At 40.1% G+C, this 15,995-nt stretch overlaps 4 protein-coding genes across 6 annotated transcripts; 1 reads left to right on the top strand and 3 right to left on the bottom strand.

The window, feature by feature from the left end:
* Nucleotides 1-1,900: 1,900 nt before the first annotated feature.
* folr (folate receptor) lies at nucleotides 1,901-5,176 on the bottom strand. The gene is made up of 5 exons (XM_010732290.3): nucleotides 5,001-5,176; nucleotides 3,324-3,456; nucleotides 2,969-3,157; nucleotides 2,509-2,644; nucleotides 1,901-2,228 (listed from the first exon to the last, which is right to left on the bottom strand). Exons 2-5 carry the CDS (start codon nucleotides 3,450-3,452, stop codon nucleotides 1,954-1,956), a joined length of 729 nt encoding a protein of 242 aa, XP_010730592.3. The 5' UTR covers nucleotides 3,453-3,456; nucleotides 5,001-5,176; the 3' UTR covers nucleotides 1,901-1,953.
* A 1,305-nt stretch (nucleotides 5,177-6,481) lies between these two features.
* On the top strand, nucleotides 6,482-8,737 carry anapc15 (anaphase promoting complex subunit 15). Of its 3 annotated transcripts, none has more exons than XM_010732288.3 (5): nucleotides 6,482-6,579; nucleotides 6,910-7,031; nucleotides 7,390-7,449; nucleotides 7,536-7,676; nucleotides 7,844-8,737. In XM_010732288.3, the coding sequence occupies exons 2-5, from the start codon at nucleotides 6,912-6,914 to the stop codon at nucleotides 7,889-7,891; spliced, it is 369 nt and encodes a 122-aa protein (XP_010730590.1). In that variant the 5' UTR covers nucleotides 6,482-6,579; nucleotides 6,910-6,911; the 3' UTR covers nucleotides 7,892-8,737. The 3 variants fall into 3 exon arrangements, with proteins under 3 accessions (XP_010730590.1, XP_010730591.1, XP_027135721.1); XM_010732289.3 differs by having other exon boundaries at nucleotides 6,490-6,609; XM_027279920.1 differs by lacking the exon at nucleotides 6,482-6,579 and adding an exon at nucleotides 6,600-6,718.
* Nucleotides 8,738-9,094: 357 nt separating this feature from the next.
* On the bottom strand, nucleotides 9,095-12,065 carry tomt (transmembrane O-methyltransferase). Its single transcript, XM_010732305.3, has 5 exons — nucleotides 11,682-12,065; nucleotides 10,391-10,662; nucleotides 10,113-10,309; nucleotides 9,811-9,933; nucleotides 9,095-9,600 (listed from the first exon to the last, which is right to left on the bottom strand). The coding sequence occupies exons 2-5, from the start codon at nucleotides 10,650-10,652 to the stop codon at nucleotides 9,403-9,405; spliced, it is 780 nt and encodes a 259-aa protein (XP_010730607.1). The 5' UTR covers nucleotides 10,653-10,662; nucleotides 11,682-12,065; the 3' UTR covers nucleotides 9,095-9,402.
* A 72-nt stretch (nucleotides 12,066-12,137) lies between these two features.
* Nucleotides 12,138-15,840, bottom strand: sfrp2l (secreted frizzled-related protein 2 like). Its single transcript, XM_019254739.2, has 3 exons — nucleotides 14,693-15,840; nucleotides 13,661-13,741; nucleotides 12,138-13,456 (listed from the first exon to the last, which is right to left on the bottom strand). Exons 1-3 carry the CDS (start codon nucleotides 15,216-15,218, stop codon nucleotides 13,038-13,040), a joined length of 1,026 nt encoding a protein of 341 aa, XP_019110284.2. The 5' UTR covers nucleotides 15,219-15,840; the 3' UTR covers nucleotides 12,138-13,037.
* Between the last annotated feature and the right edge of the window lie 155 nt (nucleotides 15,841-15,995).

The raw sequence follows: 15,995 nt of genomic DNA, 5'->3' as shown, positions 1-15,995 counted from the left end.
AATTTTGGATATTCATTTATTTTTCGCCGTTTGCATCTTCCCATAATCGTCGATGACTGTATTAAGAGTAGAACAAGGCAGTAATGCTCATTACAAATCCTCCAGAAAAAAACTTTTTGGATGAACAATGGATAGACAACTTTGCTTTTCTTCTAATTTTGAACACAGCGGCAACTTGAGCTTTACTTTGTCAGACTCAGGCTCAGGGTCCCAGTTCCAGTTAGACTCAGCTACCTACTGAATTGCATAGCATAACCTTTATCACTGTATGTCATTATAGAAGATGCATTTTCCAGTGTATGACTAGAATATACTATATGTTGATACTGTACATCATATCAACATCCTAATAGTATCTGTGGATGGCAGCTTTTTTTCAATGATATCTGATATAACTGAAAAGTGAACTATTACTATAAATTAATGTAATTTTAATATGGTAAATGCACAGTATTTTTGCCTTTATGACCAAATCATATCATGCTAGGTCTAGCATTGTGACCTAGTGTGTAAATTGAACTTGTTATGATTTACATATCTGCATAGAGAGGTAAGTGGGAATTGCATTATGTAGATTTAGGGGATTATGACAAATGATGGTGAAACATTATTCAAACCCAGTTTAAGTATTATTTCTGGTGTTCTGGTCACAGAAAATATTGGAGCGTTGTTAAACTCATATTTCATATTTGGTTCAGTCATGGCTGGTATTATCAAACTTCTGAAATTGGAAATTTCCTTCTAAGGCTACCTCTTTCTTTGTATAGGACCTTGGTGTGTACAGCTGAGAAGAGAGACAGGAAAAACTGTTCGTGTGATCACAGCTGAACTTGCAGTGCTAAATTATGTGGTGGTATCATCAGGAAGGATGTCATTATCAGCTTCAGAAATTAGGCAGCACTTTCACACGTCTGATCTCAGTAAGACACTGCTGGCTGCATCAGTTGTTTAATTATCTTAGATATTATAAAAGTAAAAAGTACAGAGTGTACAGAATATCTCAGACTTGCTCTGATCAGCTAAAGTCCTCCACGGTTTACATCATCTTGTAGACAAACTAACCATCATAAGATAGAACATATTCAGACGTGGCATACACACACACACACACACACACACACACACACGCACACACACACACACACACACACACACACAAACGTGTGCCCCTCACAGTCACGCATGCACACAGGCACATAGAGATTGTGTGTGACACAAAAACACACTTAAACATAGGGGGAGCAAGAGAGACATTAACACACCCTTACTCTCTCTCTCTCTCTCTCTCTCTCTCTCTCTGTCTCTCACACACACACACACACACACACACACACACACACACACACCACGCATGTGCACGCACGCACACACACACACACACACACACACAAGGGACTGGAACTTCATAATTACCAAGCACTGGAGCCCACTAACCACTAGCTGGCCCAGAGTGGTCATGTGATGGTGTGATCACTGGGGCCCAGTGTAGAGAAACATTTTCCCTCAGTGCAGATCCTGGGTCAGTTTTACTGTTTCATCACTGGTGGTTGAGGTTATGAAGGGGTTATTAAACTTACCCATAGTTTGCACTTAAGTGAAACGTCATCCCAGAGCTGTGCAGTAATACAGTATGTGGCATTTCCCTTCATGCCTTGTCCAGATGCACAAGTTTATTTTTGTTTTATTTTCTTTACCCACAGAGATTTTAAAATCTACAGTACTTTCCTAGACACAAAACTGCTGTTGTGCCTCAAACTATACTCTACTAGATGTTTGTGTGTATATATTGTACTTTAATGTTTAAAAATATCAGTTAGATGCATAACTGTACTACTACAATTAAGAGACTTGTTGACTCAAAAGAGGACAAGACATGCAACAGAGGCAGGACAGCATTTAAAATCAGTTTTATTGGTACTTTCAAGGTTATACAGGAAAGGTCAAAGATGTAATTTAGTGCATCATTACAGAGAAAAATGCAAAGGTCAGGGAAAGTAAGGCCGTCATGACAAAGCTTTGGTGTCGCGGTGCGTTGTTAATGTAGTACTCAGCTACCTTCTTGTTAGGGTTTGTCCCACTGAACCAGAGCTGCATGCAGCGGCCTGAGGTTTTGGAGTAAGTGGTATAGATGTAGGAATTCGACCAGATTTCCTCACACATGGACTTAGCTGTGGGGTAAACATCAGTCCACTTTCGGCACTTGCTGCCTGTAGGGCATTTGTTAGTACCTGTAGGGGAACAGGAGATTAGAAAGAGCCCATGTCACAAACACAACTATCTAGAATAAAATTGTATATAAATGCTGGTAGCCAGTAAAAGAGATCTATGTGTTTATGACTGAGTGCATGATATCATCTGGATATAATCTTTATTCTATTTGTTTTGTGTGTATGCAAAGGTGTGAATTTGCTTCCTGCAGTTACATAAAACAAGTGAGCAAGTCTGTGTGCACTTGTTGGTCTGAGTGCGTATGCATATATGTGTATGTGTGTATGTGTGTGTACTTACCTGAGCTCCAGTCCCATCCTACGTGCCAATTAGTCTTGCAGGTGTAGTCATTCTTGCAGTCTTCCCACCATTTGTGGCAGTCCTCATTACACAGAGGCACATTCAGGATACGCTCGCGACGCCAGCTCTGATCCACCTACACATACACAATTGATTAGTTTGTATGATCAATAGTTTCACAACACAAGTGAAACATTATTTCTACAATTAAAGTTCTCTATGAGTTCTAAGTTGCCGTTGTTATGCTACGATGATCTGTCAGGTGATTGTCAGGTGACAGGTGGCTGTCACTTTACAAAGTCTGTCTTTATAAAATGTAATTATATCTTTTTATTACTATAATGCTGATTTCACTATCCTGACATGCCCTTTCTGTTGTTTCACTTTTGTATGCTGCCACCTAGTGTTTCCACCTGATACACACATACGAGAGAAACAAGCACAAATGCACACTACTCACTTTTTGTATCCAGGGTCCCAAGTGTGGTGAGCACTCGTAGAAGCAAGTGTCCTGGATGAAATGTTCCTTGCACTTGGCGCTCATGACACCACAGTGATTCCAATTGAAGTTGTACAGGTAGGAGTTATCATTGTGGGCTGCTGAGCTGGTGTTGGCTGTACAACATGCATTGTCACGCCATGGAGTACACTGGAAAGAGGAAAAGGGTCATTTTAGGCTGTTCAACCGTAAACATTTTTCCAGCCCTGTGCCTGGATGAACTGTGGCAACAGAAGCTTTAGATTAAAAGACATTGCACAAATTTGAATCTTCTGGCATTTCACCATTTGATTTCTTTTTATCTTTTATTCATCACCTGAGAGTAAAGATCTCCTTCAGGGCCAGGCTCTACTTTGTGGTGTGTTCCATCCATACACATGTTGAGTTTGTCCAGAGACAGAACGCCACTGGAGAGGGCCAGCAGCAAGGTCAGGACGATCCACATGACTCTGCAACAAGGAAGAAGGAAGCATTTTAGCAAAGTTTGAATAAAATGACAGCCAACATACAGTACCATATAAATGGTTCCTTGTCAGCAGATGCAAAAAACTTAAACTTAATGACCTCCTTTCGACCAACCTTACTCCTAAAAAAAAGTTTCATAAGATTACCTATCCTTTGTTTTTTATTTTTCACAATCACTTTATGAAAACTAGCCTTCAATCTGAAGTACAACAGAACATACAGTAAAATCAGTCATAAAGCTCATCAGGGTCACAGTGGGGCTGGAGCCTATCCCTGCTGATTTTGGGCGAGAGGCGGGATACACCCTGGACAAGTCGCCAGCTTACTGCAGAGCATGTAGACAAATAACCATTCACACTTACATTTACACCTATGGACAATTTAGAGTCACCAATTAACCTTGTTCATGTCCCATGTCTTTGGACTGTGGGAGGAAGCTGGAGTACCCGGAGAGAACCCACACAGACAGCCTCAGCTGGGATTTGAACCTTCTTGCTCTGAGGCGACAGTGCTAACCACTGTACCACCTTATTGCCCTGTGTTACACTTGCTATTACATTTGAAAGATAATTTACCTTTTTTTTTTTTTTACCTGAAATAGTAATGCCATGACCCGGCTCTAGAGCCATGACAAACACAAAGTTAGACGTGGAAGTTGAAGGCCAAAATTAAAGTAATTCATTGTAAAGAACTCAACAACACAAACAACTTTTACCAAAAACAAACCAAAGCAACAATGGGGTGTATTCATCAGTCAATCAGTGGTGAAGGTGCATGTATGCATGAGTGAAAATGTGTAGATGAGAGGTGTTGTGTGCCATGAAAAGAAAGAAACCAAAAAACCATGAGGCAGCCTGGAGAGGTAAGACAGAGCGAAAGACAAGTTAATGGGTGGAGCTTTATACTCCCAGGTATTTCCATCTACAATCAGCTGGGCATGGAAACACACATTCAAATTACCCAGGGAACTGTCACAGTAAATATGATACTAGTTGCAGCAAAAAATGGAACAGAGCCTTACTTAGTATCATATTTACTGTGATGGTACAAGATAAGACAAGCGAAAACCTAGTTACAGTGTCAGGTTGACCTTTGATTAGTGTTGGGAGTAATGATGGGCACTGGCTTATTCAGGTTCAGACATAACACACACTAATGTATTACTGTAATCTGTAACCTATGTGGAATGAATACATGTCAACAACTGTTGTTTTGACTTCACTGTATTTGTTTCCCCTTTCTAGCACTTCATTTAGCTTTTATATGGCAAATGATCAAAAGTCAGAAATATGTAACAACTACCGAGGCACGGTAAAAAATAAACTACATTTCTGAAGGTCTAACCTAAAAAAATGGAAACAATGGAAAGCAACTACAAGGACACTGTGAAACAGCTGTACTTTTTGTTTCTCCTTTAAAAATTTTTTAGTCTTACACTCCAAAGTACATAATAACAACAACTTCTAAATGTGACAATTCACTGAAAGACCAATGAGGAGACAAGAAATAATGAACAGATTTACTTTACCTTATTAGATTCTGTGATGACTCCTTCCTGAAGAAAATCTTATATCTCCAGTGACCTCTTACACACAAACAAGACCAAATGAGGTTTAGAAAACACACATCTGCACATGCGTGTGCGTGTGAGTGTCAGTGTCGATGGAGTGTGACTGAATATAAGGTCGCTTTCTGTCACAAGTGCAGCGTCCTGTTATTAATGTCTCAAAAGTCCAAAGTCTGCCACATTTGTCTGATGTGAATTTGCGATAGTGAGAAGGAGGCAGTGTGTGTGTGTGTGATAATCTGCTTTATTATGTCTTGCTGGAAAGAAGTGTGTCTTATCTCAAGGTCTACCCTGACTTTTCTCACACACGAGAAGAACATCTGGTCCGAAATGGCAACGTGACCTAGAAAGGCAATTAGAAAAGTAAAAAGTTGGTAGTTAAGATAAGTTTTTACTGCATCTGTCTTAGTGAAGTCACATGATTTAACTTAAACATTACAAGCATGTTCAACATTTTCAGTGTGACTGTGGCCAGTCTCTCTCTCTCTCTCTCTCTCTGGGTTACAAAGTTTAACTAGATATTAGAAAAGATTTTTAACTGTTAACTTACAATATTTATCTACAGAGTATTGTATATGGCCTGCTATCATTATCAGATACTGTATGGCTGGAAGATCTGGCTTTTTTGGTTGACATAATGAAGCATTTGAATGTGCTAAACGTTAACCTCTAAGGACATAACTGCTGGTGGTATGTACCTGTAGATGTGACAGAAAATATTACTTTCTGAATAATCTTGTGAAAGAGAAGAGCAAGAGTGGTATGTTTTTAAAATGAAATGTTAAGACACTTTTTTCATTACTCATAATAAGTCATGTTTAAAATGAACATGAGCTTGTTATGATGTTAAGACTTGTATCAAATTAATGCAAGTATTTAAAATATTATTATTGCCCCCCCGAGCATCTTCACATTGTCAAATCTGGCCCTCCTTAAAAAAAAAAAAAAAAAGTTTGGACACCCCTGGTTTAGTTGGTTTTAGTTTTGCCTAGGATGATCTGCACTCTAAATAAGTTGCATTTACTGCTAGAAATAAAACTATCTCATTTCAACTTATGTTACTGAATAAAGTTTTTTAAAATTTGATTTTAGATAAAGGTTTGAAACGATTTTTTCTCTGTTTCTTTCTCGCTGCTGATTGATATATGTATCAGTATCTATGCTACTAAATGCACCAGGGGATATTTGTACACTTACTCTCACAATTCAAGTCTGCACTTAAAACCCACCTGTTTATAATAACCTTTTTTTCCATCTGATTCAATTGCACTGTCCTAACCTGTTTTTAATGTTGTATTCTTGTATTTGATATACTTTTATGGTTCTTTTTGTTTGTTTCTGTTAATTTCTGTCTACAGACAGACAGGCACCTATGAAACAAAATGTATTATTATTATTATTTGTTATCATTTCTTGACTCTACTTCTGCGACTCAAGCGGAACCTTTGCGAAGTGGACGAGAGGACTCCGGAAACAGCTCCGATGGTTTCCGGTTAGATTTGTTTTGAAGTATTTGAAATCTGGACTCAGACTTTAGCAGGTGCTTTACTCCATAATTTCACTGCGGACTGTGGGTAGAAATATCACATTACATTGTTTGGTTTTTAAACCTAAAACACTCGCGGTGGCAGCACGTTAGTTTGTAGTTTATACGTAACGAAACAGAAAGACGTGACTCGGTAATTCAGCCTGTTTAAATAGTGACCGAGACACTTCATGGCTCCGTTTCTTTCCCGGGTTTAACGCTTTGTTTTTATGTAAAACCTGCACACAGGCTTGCTACTTGACGCTGTTTGTTGTTGTTGTTGTTGTTGTTGTTGTTGTTGTTGTTGTTGTTGATGTTGATGTTGTTGTTGTTGTGTGGAGGCAGACATGTCCACGCTGTTCCCCCATCTCTTCCCCCGGATAACCGAGTCCCTGTGGTTCAACTTGGACCGACCCTGCGTGGACGAGACTGAGCTGCATCAGCAGGAGCAGCAGCACCAAACCTGGGTAAACATTACATTACATTACATTACATTACATTGCATTTAGCAGACGCGTTTATCCAAAGCGACTTACAGAGGAGGACATAAGCTGAGAAGGGTGTAAAGGAGCCCAGAGTAGTTGTTAGTTTTGTTAGTTATTCTCGAAACAGAAAGGTTTTTACAAGTTTTTTAAAGGTAGAAAGGGATGTTGCTGTTCTTGTTGGTAGGTCATTCCACCATTTGGGGACAACCACAGAGAAGAGTTTAGAGTGACCTCGCTTTGCGAGAGGCGAGGGTACAACTAAACAGCTTCTGCTTGAAACACGACCTCCCTTCATGTGCTCAAAGTTTAATATGTGACTCTGTGTGTGTGTCCGCCTCAGCTGCAGAGCATTGCTGAGAAAGACAACAACCTGATGCCCATTGGGAAGCCGATCTTTGAGGTGATGTAGTTGCATTTTATGCTGAGTTTTCCACCGGCTGCATAGTCCCGTCCCTATTTATATCATCTGCCTTTACTGGGCTGCAGGCGGGGTACGAAGAAGAGGAAGAGGAGGATGATGAGGACGAGGAGGACAGCGAGGAAGACTCGGAAGACGAAGAAGACATGCAGGACATGGATGAGATGAATGACTACAATGAGTCGCCCGATGATGGGGAGATCAATGAGGTGCTTTAATGTATGATTTGTAGAAAATCTCAGTGAATTACTGAGGTCGACTACTATGAAGCCATTTTCTAACAACACTGAACTGAATTTGTTAGATTTACTGAATATATAAAATACACCCGACTAATGACAAGTCTTTAATGTGGCTGTTTCTTTCTGTCTGTCAGGTGGACATGGAGGGCCCAGACCAAGACCAAGACCAGTGGATGATTTAAAACAAAAGACAATTTTAGTCTCCATCAAGCTGTCTGGATTTCTACCCAGCCTCCCCACAGACACTACTTTAAAACTCAACTGCTGTCTGTTCAGTCTAAGACACAGATATATTTTTTTATTCGTGTAAATAGAGAAGTATGGATGAATACCATGATATCCTTCAGATGGAGTTCGGGTAAATCCAACACTGTCTCATGTATGTCAAGCTGCATTTGAACTTGAAGGCTTTGAATGTCGTTCCACATCGCTGTGAGTGTTGCTGTATGTTTGAGCACTTGTGCACATTTCCTGTTGTTTGTCTTTTCTTTAAGTGGCAATGTTACACACAGAAGGTCGTCTGTTTTGTAACCAGTTGGGCGCACACGCACACACAGTGGCAACAGCAGGCATCAGCCCAGTGATCTCTCATTAAACTTTGGTCTTGTCATATGTTCAGTCATGTGCCACGTTTCAGAGACTCTCCAAACAGCTGACTGAGCACATGCAACAGTTCAGTCAGCAAAATAATTTGTTACCTATGGAGATGACTTCACCATATCGTCCAGTTCTGTTTCTAAGCAGGCTTGTATCTAATAGCTTATCGTTTGTTACAGATGTCAGAATTTACATAAAGAACCTGTGCAGTGAAATAATATTATGTTCAGACAGTGCATACGTTTTTTTTAATTGTTTAACTACATCACAGATAAAAGCAGCCATTACCACTGAAGAATGTAAACTTAAATAGGAACACACACAGTGTCTATCCAGTTTACTGAATGGATTGCTTAGAAAGGCTTTGATTATTTGTACTGAAATGAACAGAAGCCGTGACTATTTGTATTAAATTAAATAATTTTGATGAAGCCATGTGTTTTTGTTTTGTACATTTTAATTTTCGTATTAATAAAACAAAAGTAACATGATAGTGAGGAGAGTCAGATGGATAAAGGGTAATCTGAATTTAGTGGTCCACATTTTATTTTATGCAATTCAACATTTAATATCAGGAAAGTGTTTAACAGGTAATTTTCAGAATTAAACTTGTACATAAGACATTTATTATAATTTCACCAAAAATCACATGTCATTGGGCTTGATTTGGATAGCATTTTTATTGAATTTGAATTTTCTTTTTTCAAATTTGGCAGTTATGTTTAGAATAAAAAGGTATTTTCTGAAGATTTTTTAAAGATATTTTTATTTGTATTAAATAGCTGACAGAAGAGAATGACGGGGTGGAGACAGGGGACAGAGATGAGCAGGAATCAAATGGCAGATATTCTTTTTATATTGAGATTGGAGTTGTGCACATGGAGTTATTAAATTTGGTACATGACAATTTGTATCCCTGACACCTTACTTTTATTTACAAGAGAAGGTGCTCACAGTGAGGTATTATACATATACATACTGAGTTTTAAGGTGAATGTAAATTACTTTTGTTCATATACTATCACCAATCCATCCCCTGCCACTCCTAAATTGTGTATCCGTGTAATAGTGTGTGATATCTAAGTCTAAATAATGTCTACTTGATTCCGAGGTAGATCAGCTCAGCCATCCCGTCCCTGATCCCTTTGCTATACTCCAGTGTGGCCCGGTGGACCTTCCACTCATATAGGCCGCTCTTGCGAATGTGTCTGAGGAACTTTGGAGCCCCGGGGAACACCACATTGTCGGCCACAATCATAGTTCCTTTCCCCAGCAGACCAGAGCCCTCCAGCATCTGCAGCACACGTAATACAAGGTAACAATGGAAAAGATTACCAATATAACTTATTTATTTAAGTACAACTTCGAGCTGCATGCACAGCACTAAAGTACCTTAATAAAGAAACAGACCTTTGTACCTTTGTAAACACAAAGTATTCATTTTCATAGCTCTACCAACAATTTTACTTAATATTCAAATGCCCTTTCTAATGGCTCTAGTCACCTGCAGATCAGGGGCATAGCATTTCTTCCAGTGGTCCATGAAGACAAAATCCAGCCTTTCCAGACCAAAATCAGGACGCAGCTGAGGGATCACCTCGTCAGATGGATTTACAATGAGCTCCACCTGGAGAGCACACAACACAAATTAAGTTATAATACTCTCCATATTTATTGCATGAAATACAAATGTTGCATATTTGTGTAAAAACAAATAATAGTGACGGCTTGGTGGTAGGTCATTCGGGGTTTTATTAGTGGATTGGATATATAGTGAAATGTTGTAAATAGGTCACATGTTCTCACCGTGTCATCGTCAAACCCTGCCAGCCGGATGATTTTTTCAGCGATGGCAGCATTCCTCTGGTCCATCTCAACGCTGTAGAGTCTAGCACCCAGGGGCAGAGCCCGGGCAATCCGCACAGTGCTGTACCCACAGTGGGCACCTAGCTCTAGCACTGTTAGAGGACTCTTCTCCATCAGCAGCCTGTCCAGGATCTTACCTACACACAGATGAACCAAACATGTAAAAATCATTTTCATAAACAGATGAAGTATTGTTTAAAGTAAATGTACCTCCTCACCTTTTTTAGGCCCAATATTGCTGATGTACTCCACCTTGCTGCACCAGACATCGAAAGCTTCCAGGATGCTTTCAGGGTCTCCAGGGGTGGCATGAGTGAGAACATACTGGTAGGCGCGCTCCTCTCGGGTCAGACCAGTAACACAATCCTTCCATGTCCTGACTAGGACAGCCCGATAGAACAGCACAAAGTAGTAGCGGTATCTGATAATCAGTGTCAGCAAGAGAGGAAGGAAGGCCAGCGCAATAGCAGGAGACACCATCCTTTAAATCCTTTAAGAAAAACACACACGAGCAGATTTATTAGTCATGTTTAAGGAAAAGGTGTTGTTTATATCAACTTATAAGAATATTTATTTCAATAATGCCATGTCTTCATGTGCCCCTTTAAATGAACCTTGATTGTTTTTCTCCCAGCTATTCAGTGTGGGACTTTTGTACTCTGCCTTGCTCTCTGTATTCATGGACTGTAATGACATTGACTTACTGTAATTTCAGTCTAACTGTGCTGCCCTGCAGTGTAAGAAAGTAACAGGTCCAGTCTTGTCTGAAACTGGAATTTTATCATTTTCTGTTGACAGCAGATAAGAAGGTAATATGAGGATAAAGAACCACAGTGTTGGGCAACCACCTTATTTCTTTAAGCAACATCATATTTTTCATTCTGTACTTGAATGTTAATGTCTTTCTTAAAAAGGGGGTTACAACAAATTCCTCCTGATACTTGAGACAGTTAAGCTTTGTAATTATCACAGGCACACACTACCATTTTGTATTTTAGGTGCAATAAAGTTTGTGCTGACAGTGTCACTGCTGATCATTATCAGCATTTGTTCACACATGCAGTACGCCACGAACATCACTTTTTTGAGGCTCTGCAGCTAGTCTGGTGCCAAGTGTTAAATCATCAATACCTAGAATAAACTGAGGAAAAACTACAGAAAAATCACTAATTACTGCAAAGATAAAAGGTCTATATTATAAGTATATAGTAATATAGCTATTATGAGTCTGAAACAATAATGAGTTTTATTAGTGAGATAGTCTTGAAATTACAAATAGATTAAACACATTTTGAGACAAACTATCCTAGATTTGAATTCCTCAAGATGAGCACAGGATGTTTCATGCTGTAGTCCTGTGGTAGATGTGAGAGAAAGTGCTGCGCCTCTCTAGATGTTTCTGCTGCCTCAGGTAATTGTAGACTCCACAGACACAACAGATGGAATAACAAAATGCTTGCATCGAAATCAAGTCTCTCTTACTGTCCAATGAAAAACGGACGTACTCACCTGTTTTCCAAAAAATTTGGCGGAAGAAGAGCAGCAGCACTGATGATAACGAAGAGGAAAGTGGCACCTCAGCTAAGACGAAGGCAGAAAGACGGAGGTGTGTGTGTGTAAGAGAAGGTAACAGACCTGGGGTATGAATAATTTACGAATCATGTGCATGATAGTATATGTCCAGTAAGTATTTCCAATTAACAGACACTGACAGTTAACACTAACCCAACTCCATAGCTGTTAATGTCAGTTTTTGATCACACACACAGATAACCCTATTGTCCAGATACTTAAAAGGGACCAATACTGTGGATAGCAGCAGAGACAGTGAGACAGAAAGAGGCAGCGTTAAAACGGACATTTGATATATCAAGTTAACATCAACAGGTGTGTGTCTGTGTGGAATCCAATTTCTTCTTTACTTAGTCATGGTAGAAAGATCAAGAAAAACACAAACACAGAAAAACTCATTTATAGCTTTAGTTGAATCGTGTTAGGTACAAATAAATGTCATGAAATGTGAAAATAAGACCAAACCCGAATGTAAATGATTTATTGTTCACATTGCAGTTCCTGTCTTGCTTTTCAGTGCTTCTCTTTTGATGTGATTTTAGACTAAAGCATCCTGACATGTTTGTTGTTTCAAGTCTGTTATATTAATGGTGTATGCTTAATATATATATAAAAGTATTACAACTTTGTGATAAGATATAAAGAATAAAAATACATTTTATCGTTACAAGAATAACAGCAATTACATTGATGAGATCAGCCCACACCCCTGCAATTAGTACTAAAACTACTTTGATTAAAAGGTTACATTTTGTCTCTTATATATACACAAATGTACACAAAAACAAATATTTCCCCAGTTGGAATTATATCAACCTCTGCATGCCATGTATAGTAGTAACCTTTATAACAATGCCTCGTCATCACTGTGTGTGCAAGATTTCCGGAATTCTGTAGGAATTTGGTAAATACAATGAGGCACACAAACACCAGCTCTTTTGTCAGTCATGACCTAATAATATGGGACACAAAATAATATGTACTTTGTAAAGATTTGCTTTGTTATTCAGAGTTTATCAGGAACAATCCATCAACTAAGTGGCCAGTCTGCAGATTTACAGATATCTTTGAACTAATCTTCAAACGCTGATTTATTGAGCTAGTATCTAACAATCTGCATTCAAGAGATTTATTCTGAGTTTTTTGGAAACTATTTGTGAGCTGAAAATCTGTTCCTTTCTCTTGGTCACTATACTGTTAAGTGAGGCTGTTAGCAGCCCCATAGTTACAGACTGCACACAGCCACAAAGCAACATCCATGAGGCAGGACTGCAATTATTGAGGACTCCTGGTCTACATCTCTGGACAAGACTGTTTAAGAAGAGTTCTGATGAACTTCTTCAGCTCTTTATCCCCTCTGGTCCACTTCACTAGTCTAGTCAGCACCAGTCTTCCCTCTTCAGCCTGAGCCAGGGCCAGGTACCATCCACCCTGAGCCCCATTTCCCTCCTTTCCCCCCTCTTTTGCTTGTGTCTTATCTACCTGTTCCTCCTCTAACGCTCTGTCTTCATTTACCTCTGCAGAATCTAGGCCAGGACAAGTACACGTGCCTCCTTCATGCAGCCACAAAGCACTGTGGGTCATTACACCTCCGATCCCTTCAGCCCTCTCTGCACCTCCCCCTGCCCACCTCAGGATGCGGCTGCGGGCCGTAGGCACCAGCTGACGGTCCCCTCCCACTGTCGACACACTGCCCAGACGCATCTTAAATGCTGTGACAGAGACGGAAAGAATACTCTTTAGCAGGTGCCATTTTAGACACGTTGTAAAACAACCTCTCTCTCATCTCTGTGATCAAATCATCAGTTCTGGGAGCCTGTTATATTCTGCTGTTCTGCTCGATACTCAAAATATATTGTAACCTACACTGTCTACATTTACATTTTCTACATTTGTCTGCAATTTGTTATGCTCACCATATGAACTGTGGCAGAAATTTTCCTTGATGTCAGTCTCTCCTTCAGTAGCCAGGCTGCAGGCATCACAGATAACACTCCCTGTGGGATGGAAAACAAAGGGGATTAGATGACTGTGACTGTCTGCAGTGGGGATGTGAAATGAAATCATAAAAGCAGTGGGACTGTTGTCTTTGAGCAGGAATTCTGGGATCAAGGCAAGTGAAACGATTTTTTAGGATAGATTAGGATTAGAGAGGATAAAATAAAACTTCATTGATCTCCAGAGGGAGAACTTCAGTTCCTAAAGCAGCACAAGAAACACACCAAAATAAAGTAGTAGTAACAAAATTGTTTCAAATTAAACAAATAAAACAAAATAAAATAAAAATTGACTTTCCAAAGATGCATGTATACATCACAATACCTCAGACCATATATGTACTCGACTCACAGCCTGACTTATGAATCACTGAGACCGATATCAACATTTTGTTTTGTGTGTAGTTGTTTTTTTCACAGAAATACATATAATATATAACATTTTTGATGGGGATCCCTTAAATTTGTTCAACAGATTCAAGGATTGTGACCCAAACATGCAGTCTACTGAGAAGTACATATCTTTGGTGAAAGTTTTGGATCAGTGCTCAGGTGGAGTATAACAAAAGACCCACAACTCAAACATATCTTTGCATATTTACATTTCTTGTCACTTATTAGCAGAAATAAGTGAGATACGACACTAAAGGTTATTATTGGCCAATGATATCGGCATGCTGATATCAGGTGACTCTCGATAGTACAAAAGCATGCCTGGCCAATAGTGTAGTGGTGTACTCTGATTGAGGTAGTTTTGTGACTTTACATGGAGTCTGTAGTGCAGGTAATACATAATAATAGTTATGAATGCAACTTAACCATACATGAAACTATAGGCTGTCTGAAATAAGTGTCACTGTGTGGTTTGTGCAGGGCAGTGTGTAGCTGACAGTTCACCTGATCATTACTCTGCTCAGTGAGGAGTGAACATCAAATAATCCGTCGACTGACCTTTCAAAGCCTCCTCGTGCCTGACCTCCTCCGCTGTCCGCCCCTCGTGCTCCCCGGTTGCCGGGATACAGAGCTCGGTCCCGCGCGGGAACCGGCTGCAGTTGAACATCTCCGGCCAAGGGAACCCGAACGCGCTCATCACCGGCACGCAGCCGTCCCGCACGGCCTCACACAGGCTCCTGCATGGGCTAACCGGACCGCTGAGCTCCGGTAGACACACGGGAGCGAACAGCGAGCACAAGAACTTCTTGGTGTCCCGGTGGCACAGCTTAGAGATGAGGGGCAGCCAGGCCGCCGACTGCTGCTGGGCCTCCCTCAGTGTATCATGGCCGAGCAAGTTGGGGACCCGCATGTGCCTGTAGCCGATCCCGTGGCACAGAGACAGGGTGCTCGGGATGGGTTTACACACCGAGCGGACCGAGGAACTGAAGCCGAGCGACGGCGGCCCGAGCTGGGCAGGAACAACAGTGTCAGAAGCATGTGAAAGTCCAAACAACAAAACACAGCTGAGCACAGACACAAACATTGTAGTTTTTTTTTTTTTTTGCTCCAGAGAGGACAGAGTGAAGTCTACGAAGCGGCGACACTCCTGCCTGACTTCACCGACCTGTAGGTGTAAACAAAGAGGTGTGGAGGAAACGGGGGGTTAATGAGAGGGCAGGCGCCTCCCAGTCATCATCCCACCCGTCTGCCTCCACTTTTCACAGTCATACTGTATGTTTCATTAGTTTGGCGTCTATGTTGTAAACTGCAAACTTTATGGTGGACACAGCATCACAAGTAGACCGAACACCACTTTTCATTAAAGACAGACTTTAAAACGTTTTCAAATGGTCATTTTTACTGAAATGTTGATTTCTGCATCAGTTGCTCATTTGTTTATGTATTATCGAGGAAATAATTTAAGCAGTTTGAAGATGGCATACACTAAACAGTGCAGTTATGAATTAGAGAAAGCTACACATCTTTTTTTATTTTTATTTCCTTTGGTTCATTTAATCATTTCATGATGCTGTGACCTGTGGTGTATGTTTTCAAGTATTGTGAAATGACTGGAAATGAAATGTAACTGTAGTGAGTCAGCAAAGTGTGTGTGTGGTTCTCTATCATTATACTCAGCCAGAGGGTGTCAGAGACGCTTTCATCTTTTTCCAGGGATAAACAAGCCTCGTCCTGTTCTCTTCTCCTGCTGCTGTCTATTTGATTTTGCTCAATAATAGTTTGTTATGAATTAAGACAGCTCAAACTTGATTAAACTTTAGCATTTCACTGAGATTTGCTACCTAAAAGGAAAAAAAACCCT

The sequence above is a fragment of the Larimichthys crocea genome, chromosome VII (genome assembly GCF_000972845.2).
Source record: "Larimichthys crocea isolate SSNF chromosome VII, L_crocea_2.0, whole genome shotgun sequence".
Taxonomy (NCBI): Eukaryota; Metazoa; Chordata; class Actinopteri; family Sciaenidae; genus Larimichthys; species Larimichthys crocea.
The sequence above is the reverse complement of the archived record's forward strand: the minus strand, read 5'-3'. Positions and strand labels throughout refer to the sequence as shown.